The sequence below is a fragment of the Sparus aurata genome, chromosome 20 (assembly GCF_900880675.1).
Source record: "Sparus aurata chromosome 20, fSpaAur1.1, whole genome shotgun sequence".
Lineage (NCBI taxonomy): Eukaryota > Metazoa > Chordata > Actinopteri > Spariformes > Sparidae > Sparus > Sparus aurata.
In genome coordinates, this window is record NC_044206.1 from 4,356,933 (window position 1) to 4,369,848 (window position 12,916).

Below are 12,916 nucleotides of genomic sequence, written 5' to 3' on the forward strand. Positions count from 1 at the left end.
GTGTGATTTGTGTAGCTGTTAAGGTGATTTGCAGAACATGTGTTACTTCTTTGAAAGAGCTTTGCATTATTGCCCAATATAGGAAATAATTTTCATCCTCCGAAGTAGATAACTAAAAATAGTGCTACAAATACTAATGTGTTGTCATGTGCCACTCTCAAGAGACTGGGGACGTGTTGTTCAGATTAATTTCGAGCTGCAACAATTAGTTGATTAATGAAAAGACTATTAGTTGGCAACTATTTTGGTGGTTGATTAGTCGTTTTTGTCATTTTTCAAGCAGAAATGCCAAACATTTGCTGGTTTAGGCTTCTTAAATGGAAGGATTTTCTGCTTTTCTTTTTATAGACTAATTATCGAGAATACTTGCAAATTATGAGCCGATTAATCATTAATGACAATAGTTGTTGCTCTGGATCAAATATTAGTAAGTATTTTAAGGTAGTAAACTGGTCCGAACCAGGGCCTCATGTCTACTAGTTGTAGGGAGAGTGCATGGAAATAAAGGAGGAGCTCTGCACTGAGTTGGATTAGTAGAGTAAACAGATGATTTGAATGGTATGTAAAGTGTTTTGTCCCTAAGATGCAAGGTTGAGACATGTTACGCAATATGAAACCTGCAGGTGTGTTTACGCCTGTTCTAATCTCCTGTTGTTTAGGAGGAAGTACACAGATGTAGTAATGCGGGCTCACGTGCACAACCCAATGATAATACACGATGCAACACAACACTACAGATCATCTGTTTCATTCCACACTGGCTCATTGTCAGCGAATATTGAATGTGTCTGACCCAGTTGCCTGTGGCACCACTGGAGATTACTCTCTACATTTTTAACAATAGAGCAAATTCACTGGATAACACGGCCTGGAGCTGTTTTGATGTTAAGGGTTTTTCTCAAGACCCAGTTCTAGCATTTATTCATATAGCAAACGATGCAGCGATGGAGCAGTTGATGAAGAATTGATGAAGCTAAAGTGTGTCATTTTGCAAGTCTGCTGTACGTGTATGCCCTTGGGTGTGCAGTGAGCAGTGTGCACTGTTTATACTGTCCTCTGTTTCCTATGTAGTCTTCAGACCTCCAGCTGCATCTACAGTACATGCACACAGCCTGAGGTACTTTTTTTCTTGACAGTCTGTTTAGCTGCACTAATTGCCATAAATACACACACATGCATACAAGCAAGCAAACCAGTTCTGTTTCCATTCAGTCTATGTACAACACACACTCTGTCTCCCTGTACAACCAGAGCTGAAACAAGGGTGTTCTGTTGCAGGTAGCGTTCTGGCAGGAAACCCCATTTGGTTTCTGCTCACTCACCTATTTAAAGGCTGGTGCTGATGTTGCTTAAGGGCTTGTTTGTCTCTAGACTGCCATTCAGCCAGCAGCATTAACATTCATTTCATATCAGGATCACAGCTGATTACACCTGACAATCAGATGTCTCTTCTAAACATATTTGACGGACAGTGACATTTAGATCAAGTCCAAATTCAACTTCCAGCCTGATAGAGGACATCATTAAACAGTATTTCCTCATTTGAACCCTTTGAATAATGGTAGGTTTAACAGGACTTTACCAACTTTAGAAAGAGTTTTGAAATTATAACAGAAAATGCTTTACTTCTTTATAAAGTGAAGCAGGTAGCAGCCATGGACAACTATATGATTTTACCATACTGGTGCAGGTTGTTACATCAGCATCTATTCGACTCAAAATGTAATAGAACTGGATTTTTTTCCTTGAACATATACAGGACTATATTGGTGAAATGCTTCATGATTAATTTAAAAGAGAAGTTGGAAAGGAGGTCATTGCACATATGATTGATAAAGCCCACTACTCCAGTGTTTTGTCACATAACCAAGCAGAATACAGAGTTACAACCCACCAGTCTGTTCTTATGGGTAATGAAGGTGGCACTGCCCAGAAGGGAAATTACATGGAATTAGAAAGATGGTCCCTGGGTCTGCTGCATCAACTGATTCTGACAACTTTGTGATTCTGACAGTGTTTAGAAATGGGAGCGCAATGCTAAACAGCATTAGTACTCACCACACTGGGCTCTTTCTTACGCTCGGCACTAAGCAGTGTGCAGCAGTAGTGTCATTGCTAGTTTCAGACTGACGCAGTTGTCATTTTAACACCCAGCGCAAAAGTTGTGTAAAAAGCAAATGTACTTGCGCCCACCTATGCATCCCTGGGAGACTTCCATTAGGTGGGACTTAACATCCTGTTTTAATCACATTGTTTTACCCTCCTCACACACACACTCCTACAGTGACCACCTCACCACCTGCCAGCTTGCAACGCTGAAGCCAAGCTCGAGACACTGTTAATAAATGTGCACTTCTTTTTCACTTTCATACATTTTAAATTGCTTAGAGGTAATATTGAACATGTGTGACTGACAACACGGTTGTAATAAGCAACAACAACAACAGTGTGTTGCATGCAGAAACATGTACATACCTTATCATGTTTTTGAAGCCTTATTAGGAATTCTGTGGGACAGCTGGAGTGAAGCCAAGACCGCTTTGACTCAGTGGTTTGGTTTGAAGGACTGTGTTTACCCTCTCAGTAATCAGCACACTTAGATGGATGTGTTCCTCAGATAAGTGTTTGCCTTGATGAGGTCCTTACCTGACCACAAACCATTTATCGCCAGAGACAGATGATGACCTTAAATTACCCCCCTCTCCTGCTCCCCTGTAGTTTGGTCTCGCCTCAGGCCACTGTGGCTGCACTGTTTGTGTGCAGGCTAACTTCTCCTCTGTGTGGGGGCTCGTCTCAACCCACAACTCCTGAATCAAGTGTCCTTTTCTGCTTTGTTAATGAGAAGCCGGCGTGGGTGGAAGTGGGTTCCAGTTCCTTGCGGCTTAACTCCAAGGAATATTTTCGAGATATAGAGGGAGAACCTAAACACAATTCCAAAGAGCGTAGCCTGTGAGTAACCGCTGTTATTTCAGGCCTTTCTGTCTTTTCAAAACATCAAAATAGAGAAGTCAAAATTCTTGCTTGCATAGTATTCTTTTAGAATGGCTTTTATTTCCAAGGTGACATTTGGTGGCAAAATGCAGCAAAACAATGCTGTAAAATCAGATCTACTCAGATAGTATAAAAAAGGGCAAACATCTTAAAGCTGCACTCAACAGAGGACAACTTGAGTTATCATTACAATAACAATTTGTTTTAGATACATTAAAACAAAAGGTTTTCGAGGACAGTACACTTTTATGTTATAAAAGTCTAAGTACATAGTGTTGCTGCTGTAAAGAAAAAGTCCCACACACTAACTGAGATTGCTTCTCTCACCGTGTTGTTTTTATGTTGACAATGGTACAAATGGAAAGTAAAGAAAAAGCTGTTGCTCATAGTGATAAGATCACAGAGTAATATTTCTCAACTCTGCACCCTTTTACGCCCATTGTTTTGGTTTTTCTACCCACACACTTTGCTGTTCTGGGTCAGTCTCACAGCGCTCGTGAACATTTTTTTCCACATTAACAGGCAGATATTTCATTGAAAAGGCAGTTTTCCTACCATGTAGTGAACAAAGCTACGTGTCCACGGCGACCGTCATTTCTATTCATTGTCTATTAAAGCTGCTGTACAGTGTATTGTGATCGCATTGCATTGATGTTGAGGGATGGTGTCATGTTCCCTGTTCCTTTTTGTGCATAAAGTTGAGTTCTAGGCTACGTAAAGTAGTGGATCATTTAGCAGATAAAGCTATTTTTGTCAGATGTTAGTGGACCAAAACAGAGTTAGGAGAGTGAATGTTAGAATAATCAGGCGGCCAGAAACAAGACTCCACATGAATGCTAATGTTACTCCATGTCTGCTGAATGTGTGGAGATGTTGTGCTAATACGTTACATTATAAGGCCATTTATAACAAGTTAAATGGCAATAAAGAGTAGTCATTTTTTTCTGCAGCATAAAGCAACTACAGCATGCATTTTGTTGTATAACCCTGTGTTGTCAAGTGACATTTAAATAAAACTTGAAACTTTTGCCATGTGCTGGGACTAGGTGACAAAATGAAATATCACAATAATTTTGACCAAATATCAATCAATATTGGCACAATATTGTAGTGATGACTATTGATACTTTCACTGATATAATACGATGTGCTTTTTGATAAATAATCATCAGTCATGTAGATATAATGAAAAAGTGAGTAAAAGCAAATATCATTACAAGTAGAAGAAATAAAATAAACATCACTATACTGTAATGCAACCCTTAAAATTGGGAAATGACAACACTTAACCTTAATCTTTCATAACATAACAATATCCAAAAGCTAACACGATATAAAGTCTAATTTTACAACAACAGTATTAATCAACGTATTTCCCAGCCCTTCGTAAAGATTGGCAATTTTTTATTATATGGCGTAGTAATGTATCAGATGACCTTATCTGATCATAGAGTCAAAAATTCTTTTGACACATTGAAGTCCAGTCAACTATAGCTATCAATCTGTCACAAATTGTGTGATGTACATCTGTGATTGCAACAGAGGAGCCAGGGTCAGCTTCATTGTTCCAACTGATGCCACCAACAACAAATGGCTTTATATAATGAATTCTGACTTGCCATCGCCTTTTTCCTGGGACATCATTTGGCATCAGATGAACCATGTCAGTTGTGTTGCTCTGCAACAAAATACATGGGATAAAATGAGCCAATGTTGTGCCTGTCGTTCATCTTTGTTCATGATGACCCACTTTTTTTCAGCCATTATTGTGCTTATATTGTGTTGTCCGATCCCAGAAGTAATATGGATCTGAGTATCAAAATCCTTGGATTTCATACAGCTATGTCTTGCCAGGATGTAAAATTACATAGTGTGCCTTTACAGACTAATGTGATTTTGGTTCCCCTTATTTTTATGCATTTGCGTCTAGTTTTTTTTTTTCTTTTTTTGCGTGGACTGTGATCAAAGGCATTTTAGAATTAGTTTTGCAGCCGTGCAAGCCAAAGCAGCTCATGCCTCTGCCAGCTGCTGTCTTGTTGGAGATGAACACAAGCAAACCAGCTTTTGTGTTGTCTTTCTTTTTTTTATTTACATCATTCAGTTGTTCCCGTCTTTATGTTCTTACTCTGAAGAGGTTCAGAGCTATTTGCACACTTGTCTGATCTTGCAGCGAGTGTTTTAAAAAGTCTTTAACTTGTTTTCTTGTTCATGCACCTGACACACACACACACACACACACTAAAAAAAACATTTCCCTCATCTCACCTGAATGGAGGTTTACAGCAGATTCATCATTCCCTCTCGCCTCCTCCTCCTCCTTTTCGAATGTTCCCTTTCTCTTCAAATCAAAGCACCACCGTCCATTTCGTCTGTCCAGGATGCTTTTAGCTGTTATGAGAAAGGTGCAGAGGGAGCATAACAACAGCAGTTCCGAGCATTACTTATGCATCTGATAAGGTAATCAAAACACAGCATCACACAGTCCCTTTGCTTTGTTTGTCGTAACCATAGAAAACAATAGAGGAAATCCACACTGACAACTTTGTGGCTCGTAGCATTCAATAATTTCTGTTTCCGTGAACATCAGCTCGCAGCAGGGAGCAAAGCCTGTAATTTCCCCGTCTCTGCAAGAAAGCCCAATGCTTGATATTTACTACACATCTGTTTACACCATCTCCTAGGGGTGAGAATTGGGGGGCACACACACACACACACACACACAGACACATACACACACACATACAGTTGGAGAGTCAACATGCTGGTAATTTAATTGATCGAAGGAGCCCCCTACTGCTTTTGTGCGAAGAGGGAAGGAGGGAGGGGATGCAAAGCAGAAGGGAGAAAAGGGAGTTGACAGTTTTGTAGATACATAGTCAGAGACACAGCGAGTGAGTAGGATAGCCTGGTGGGTGTGCTATGTGAGGAATGCCGGCTCATGTTGTAACTAGAACTCCTGAAAGGCCCTGTTCTTTCCATACCGTCGGGACAGTTTAGACCCCGTTTTGGCAAGCTGCCCAACGCCCAACCCCTCTATCTGTCTCATTATCAATGTGCCTTTTTGTGCCTTCAGGCCCCTGTTTTTATGGATGTCTTCAGCAGAAACAGTGCTACCGTAGGGCCGCATGCTAACTTCACAGGATTAATCGAAATTGATCACAGCTGTACCCAGTTTGCGCACATTAATGTTGCCATTTGGTACATAATTTCCTACAAAACCCCCTGCAGGGGTGTGAATGTGTGCATTTCTGTCATGGAAGCCTCTAGTGGGAATTGATCACTCAACCATGGAAGTGAGAATGCCTTCTTTACCCCATAAGCTCTGAAAGAAGTGTAGGACATCCTGTATGAAGTTCCTTGAAAATTGTAGAACTGTTTAGTGTAAGTTGGCAGTTTTACTGGATTTAACCAACTAGTTATATTACAGGAATGCAGCAAACTGATTTTTTAAAAATGTCTTTATGCTTTCATTGAGGGGTTCCTATGTTTTTTTATGCACAATAAACCCAACTGCACTGAAAATCTGAATATTTGTCCCTTTATGACTTTTCTGAGTTGAAAAATAACATCAATAAACCAGAAAGAAAGAATTCAATATTTCATCAGTGCTCCCATGGGAGCCCATTTATATGCTATGAATTCACAAATGGCTTCATATTCTCTTATTCTTATGTTTTTTTATGGTATATTTATTCTGGTAGTTTCTGCACAGCCTGTTCACATAAAGTTTTGCTGCGACTGCAGCTGTTAAGCATTCTCTTTTGATGATGTGACCTATTTTGTCTTTTGCACAAGTTTGATTTAAGCACTTAAACTGAAAGGCTCAGTGCATAAGATTTAGAGGGATCCTTTGAAAAAAATGGAATATAATTTTCATAGTTACGTTTTTGTTAGTGTAATCATGTGAAACTAAGAATCGTTGTGTTTTTGTATTTGGTTTCTGTTTTTGAATGAGCATGACAGAGTGAGCAGGCCCTCTTACAAACCTTATGCCCATAGATTTGTTATAGAACTAGGTACTGGACCCAAGGAAGTCACCTATTCAGTCCGATGAGAGTTGCTTGCCTGGTGCAAATGCCTAAAAAGATGTATTTAGATTCCGGTTTAATTTCTGGTTATGCAGCCCACTATGTGAGAAGGCCTCACCTTCTCACATATTGATGCTCATTGTGGCAACAACTCAATTGTTGTTTCATCTAACCACAGTTTTTCTCCAGGTTTTGTCTTTGCCCATGTAGCAGCAAACTTCAGTTAATTAATTTCTGTCAACCATAGATTTGCTATAAATGTAGGTAATATACTGCTGTGCTTAACTATATATCTCAATGTTTAACTCTAAAGCTGTACATGCATTACATATTCATTTATGACATGTGCAATCATATTACTCTACCTATTTTGCTGCAAAACTACATTTCCCACCATATCACAATAATTGGCTAGCTTTTGGTCATGATGAGTGATGGGTTTTTTAATTTTTTAAAGGCACGGCTATGCTCCAAAGTAGTCTGTTGACCATGTCATTTGACCACATCAACAGGCAAAAGTGTGTGAACAGCCACACCTGAAGATGGCTCGAGATATAATACATGTGATAACAAACAGTCTCTCCGTAAAGGCATTTATATGGTTCTCACTTTTAAACATGAAAAGTGATGGAAGTAGTTGAAACCCCTGCAACCCTCGCCAATTGCTATGCTTTGGAAAGTTGCAGAAATAATCTGACGCCTTGTTTTGTTTAGCAACACAGAGCTTTATCATAGTTTTCCTTGACAATGTTGGTTTCCAGTGTTGAAGTCCTCAAAAGTAAAAACTGAGTAAAAGTTATTGTGAAAAGTTATTATATTGCTGATGTGTTACTGTAGTAAGTAATAGGGCTGCAGCTTACAAATATGTCCATTGATATTTGATTAAGTAGTTTGGTCTCTAAAATGTAGAAAAAAATAGTAAAAAGTGTTCAATGACAATTTCCCAGAGCCACAGAGGAGGGGTCCCTCTCCTAGGACATCAATAGATGTCATATGTATGGAGGAGAACAACAAAATCACGATTTACAAAATAACATTGACAGAAAATCTGATACAAGTTATATAACATTTATTATGTATTAAAGATTTCTGTCTTTCTCTGTCCACACACACACACACACACACACACACACACACACACACACACACACACACACACACACACACACACACACACACTTATGTGATTTTCCACACCTAAGTGGGTGAAAACAGTGAGAGATTGACTGCAATGAATGGTTCTGTTTTCAGAGGCCTTGGCAGTCTGGTTCCTGTGTGGGTCTTGGTGGACAGAGGGGCTTTTACAGTAGATCCGTGCTGTAGGACGTCCCAGGATATTTAGCTGTGTGAGGAGAGTTTCCAGCCCTCATTAGAGGCTGGAGATGGACATATGAGATGGATATGGATGCATGATATGACTGAATGTCGAGTCAGAATGAGGCTTTGAGGTTTGAGATGGGCACTGGGATGACGGATGGATTTGATTGGGATGATTTGAATAAAAGGATTATGCATGTAGGAGAAGCGTCACAGTAAAGGTTTTGACTTTATACTAAAATAATGTGACTATGTTTCCATTGGAAACTTGGGACAGCTTTATAGCTTTGTCTTGAGGTTCCCAAGAAAAATATTTCAATTATGTAACTCGTGGGATTGGGTTTGTAAACCAGTTGGAAACTGGTTTTCAGTTAAATATAATAGATGGTGAGAATAATTATCCTCCCTCTTGGAGTACAGAGTGAATGAGTAAGACATGGGACAAGTAGCATTCTGTCTGTTTCAAGGTGAGTGAAAAAAACCAAAACTTGTCCAGTCTTGTGAACTGTCTAATGCTATTTTTGCTGCTGTGGAAAAAGAAATGTATGTTTATGTTATCCTGGCATGTTGTGTTTTATGACTGTCACTTGCAATCCCAAAGAGCTGTGATATGATAGCAGTGTAAATGAGGTGGAATAGCACATTTCTGCGAGGCAGAATCATTTGTTTATGAATCATTTGGCTGCCATGAGGGTGTCAGCCGCGCTGAAAGAAGGAAGGGTGAGGCAGCAGGAGGTGAGGAAAGCTCCCCATCCTGTCTGGGCTGTCAGGTTATATGATGGAAGGAGCGATGATTGAGAGAAGTGCAGGAAAAATAACCTATCGTGAAAACACACCCAGGGTTCTGCAGGGATGGAGGGATTTCTGGAGAGCACTCTGGTTTAAAGAGAAATGTGTCACCAAATAAATACTAATGGTCTTTTTCCATTACCTCCCCTCTCCTGTCCTTCCAGAGTTGCTGGGCTCCACCAAGAGACTCAACATCAACTACCAAGACTCTGACGGGTAAGAGAAGGGTGTGTACATGCTGGTGTGTGTGTGTCAGCAGGTGAGATATGCCCAAAGTTGAACCTAAGAATGCAGTGGAAGAGTCACTGTCCTGATTGACATTCAGATTAGAAAACTGCCCTACCTGTTGCTGCCTCCTACTAGTCTTCAGTCTTCACAGTGTGACTCACAACAAAAACAGCCACGTGTCCCAACGTATAGGGCCCTTCAGAGTTATTACCTCACCCTTCGAAGCGTAGAAAATTACAGGAAATGACAAGAATTTGTTTCTAATATACAACAACTCAGGAACTCAACTAAAGAAATGTACCTTATTCTGTGGTAAATATTCAGTTAGATGCAGTATAACTGCTTCCATAGGTGTGTAGTGATGGATTATATTTACTCCTGTAACTTCAGATACTTTGATGAATAATTTGAACCTCTAAATAGTAGTTGTAGTTGGCCATTGGTGAAGCCTTCAAGGTTCAGGATTATTTTAATGTCATTATGCAACACCATATGTTATAATGTGATTCTTGTTAGACTGTGATATCCTAAGCTACACACAAACTATGCAGGCTAATGAAAAAATATAGTCAAGGATGAGTTCAGGGGTCTCACAGCTTGAAGAAAGAAACTGCTCTGTAGTAGGTATGGCAGCAGACATGCTGTATCTTTCTACTTCTTCTTCTTCTTCTTTCTTTGTTCTGTATCTACAGATTGATTGACCCCCTGGTGACTGTTGCTACTGCTTTCGCTGTCTGGGTTCACAAGGCATATACGCTAGTTTGTGTCTGGTCAGTTTGAAACAATGCTGCTTGATTTCAGACAGAGGTAGACAAACACAGGCTTCTCATTTCTAGTTGGTGACTGTTGATTTTGCTGGCTGAGATAGATTGAGGCAGATTTTATCAGCCGTAGCTAGCTTGCCAATTAAGCCAGTGTTTGCCCCACGTGTTGGTTTTAAACTCCATCTCTGGCTAAAAGTACAGGGTGGGTTCCAAATCTCATACTTTTTCTTTTAATTTTTAGCATGTACTGCAGCTGCCCTTACAAAGTACATACTATTGTGTGTAGTATGTATACAACTGGGACATACTACTTTATCATGACAGCATGCCTTGAACTTTGACCCTCTTGTTCCTTTATCCATCACACTCTTGGCTTGAAATTAGAGTTTGCTAGAGAGAATTAGAGTACAAAGAACGTGGTGACACTAATAAGTGCTATCATCCGTCATTGAGGTGTCTGTCTTGTGCCTTTGTTTATATTTGTGGGACACACCGTGACTTCTCTTCCACTGTGCAGAGGATTGTGGGTCTGGTTTTGGGCTACATGATATGGTCAAAAAGTGTTTATTTTGACAGATATTGAGATCGTGATGTAATTCATGATAGGGCTGGGCGATAAAACAATAACGATATCTATCGCGATAGACCCACGATCAATATCAATAGAAAATACGTTTGATAGAACGTTCGATAATTTCACTGATCTCTGTTAGAAACAGGTGATCTGCGAGCGGCGAAATACAGTGCGAGGCCCAGTTGCCGGACGAGAGGTTTATGCAAGCAACTCTGTTTACTTTTGATCAAAACGCAACTTAACAATTTCAGACACAGACACAGAGGATACGGAGGTTCTACGGTTGAGAAAATGTAGTCCCAAAAGAAAGGGTGGTCTGACGGCATTGTAAAGCGGTGTGAATTTTCTCTATACAACGTCACTTGCAATAATATCAATATTTTTCGGTGGGCCTTGTTTTAGGTGGTTTAAATTCACTTTGCATCTGGACTCCGTTCACTGCAGTACAAAGCTGAGCGTCTGGGCTGGAGCGGCTCTCTGCTCCTCCATACTGAGGCTGCGCTGATCGGTGATTGCGGTAGAGAACAGACCAACTATAGATATGTACTTTATATGACCCCACTTCAAAAAACCTGAACTATCCCTTTAACATATTGTCAGGCAGCAATGTCAGCTCTACACTATTTTGTCTTATGTTTGAGATTCTGATTCTGAAAACTTGAAAATGATTTTTATTTTTTTTTTTAATCTCACCTGTAGTCACCATTTAAAGGGTTATTTTTCAAAATGTTCTTATTAAAAAAAAAAAAATCAATAATTATCTATATCGACTGATATGAAACACTTTATTGTGATACATTTTTCAGCCATATCGCCCAGCCCCTAATTCATGATTATTATGGATGATTACACTTTACATCACAATTTCCATTGTCAATGAAAAACCAGTAAAATCATGATGTTGGTCCATTTCTCCTGGTCTCTGCCAAACAAACATGTTAGATCTGGAGGACAAACTTTATAGGCCAGAACATCCCTGCAGCGCTACAACATTTCATTAAAACTGTTTTTGACACATTTTACCTTTATGAAATAATTGCAGTTGCAATTGAGATATTGCACTTAGTCATATTTCCATTTCTATTATTTTGCGATTTATTGTGCAGCCCTTGTCTGAATAGTTAGAAAAGCATGTTGGCTTGCATACTGCAAAATGGAACCTTTATTTGGCATACTTAATAGTGTGGTAGTATTAATATTGGAATGCACGGTTAATGTTTCTTAGTGACTTGTTTTTATCAAAGCTGGCTAGCTAATTGAGCTAACGTTAGCTCCATGAGTTGGTTGAAAACGCCCCTTATTTAACGTTTCCAGCTAACTCGTTTTAAAACAAGAACCATCTAAAATTTGAAGCAGCAATTGATGGCTACATCCATCATATAATGTCATCAGCTTTGTCATTAGCTGGTGAGTCATGTAGATGAGGTAAAGAAATGGCATTGTACTAGTATTGCAATATAGAACCATTCAAAGCTTGTGTTTATAAGTATGATGATGAAGAATGTGGAACCAGACTCTAATGTGATTTCATAACCTTGTTTAACCGTATAGCTTGCACAAGTAACATACAGTTAAGATTTATGTTTTGATGCAGTTATTTCGAAACAGTATGTTTCATTTTACCTTTAAGCTTTAAGATGAGGACTAACCCATGTTTGTGGTTGGTGTAATGCTGTCTCCACTATTGTTGGCTAGAGTTGCTGGTGTGTAAATGTCCTCAGAGACCTGAACCAAGCCACCAAACCACACTAGACCTAGACCATCCTTAGATTGAGAAATAATTTTTTTTTCACAAGCACACACTTTATTCAAGGTGTTTAGTCTATGTTCTTATCCATCACATTTATTTTAGAAGATGTGTTGTCATCGTTAATAGACCATCAGACATGTAAAGAATCCCCTCCAGGCTGGAGCTGCTGTGCCTGTATATATGTTAGCCTACGCGCAACATTTCTGAGTGTTGACTTAGGCCTGCTACGTGTGTCTACATGCAGGGTCAATGCAGTGTGAATGCAGTGAGTGGGAGGTGATACACAATAGGGGTGTTGAAATTAAACATGTCCATCCATGATTGAGTGTGTGTGTGTGCGTGTGTGGCACAGAGGAAAGGGTTACTTGTGATATATGAGACGAGTGCAGAGGGAATGAAAAAGGGAGGGGAGGACTAGCAAACAGTCGCTTGTCACTGAGTCAACACCATCACAGAGAGAGAGAGAGAGAGATCA

At 39.6% G+C, this 12,916-nt stretch overlaps 1 protein-coding gene across 6 annotated transcripts in view; it reads left to right on the top strand.

Moving 5' to 3' along the window:
• Positions 1-12,916, top strand: part of caskin2 (CASK interacting protein 2) — a 59,240-nt gene that overhangs the window by 15,268 nt on the left and 31,056 nt on the right. For 5 of the 6 annotated variants that reach the window (XM_030400229.1, XM_030400233.1, XM_030400234.1 and 2 more), the window contains exon 3: positions 9,290-9,341. In XM_030400229.1, the coding sequence (XP_030256089.1) occupies positions 9,290-9,341 (52 nt within the window). Of the gene's footprint in view, positions 1-9,289; positions 9,353-12,916 lie in introns of those variants that run through there. The other variant, XM_030400235.1, reaches the window with a different exon arrangement.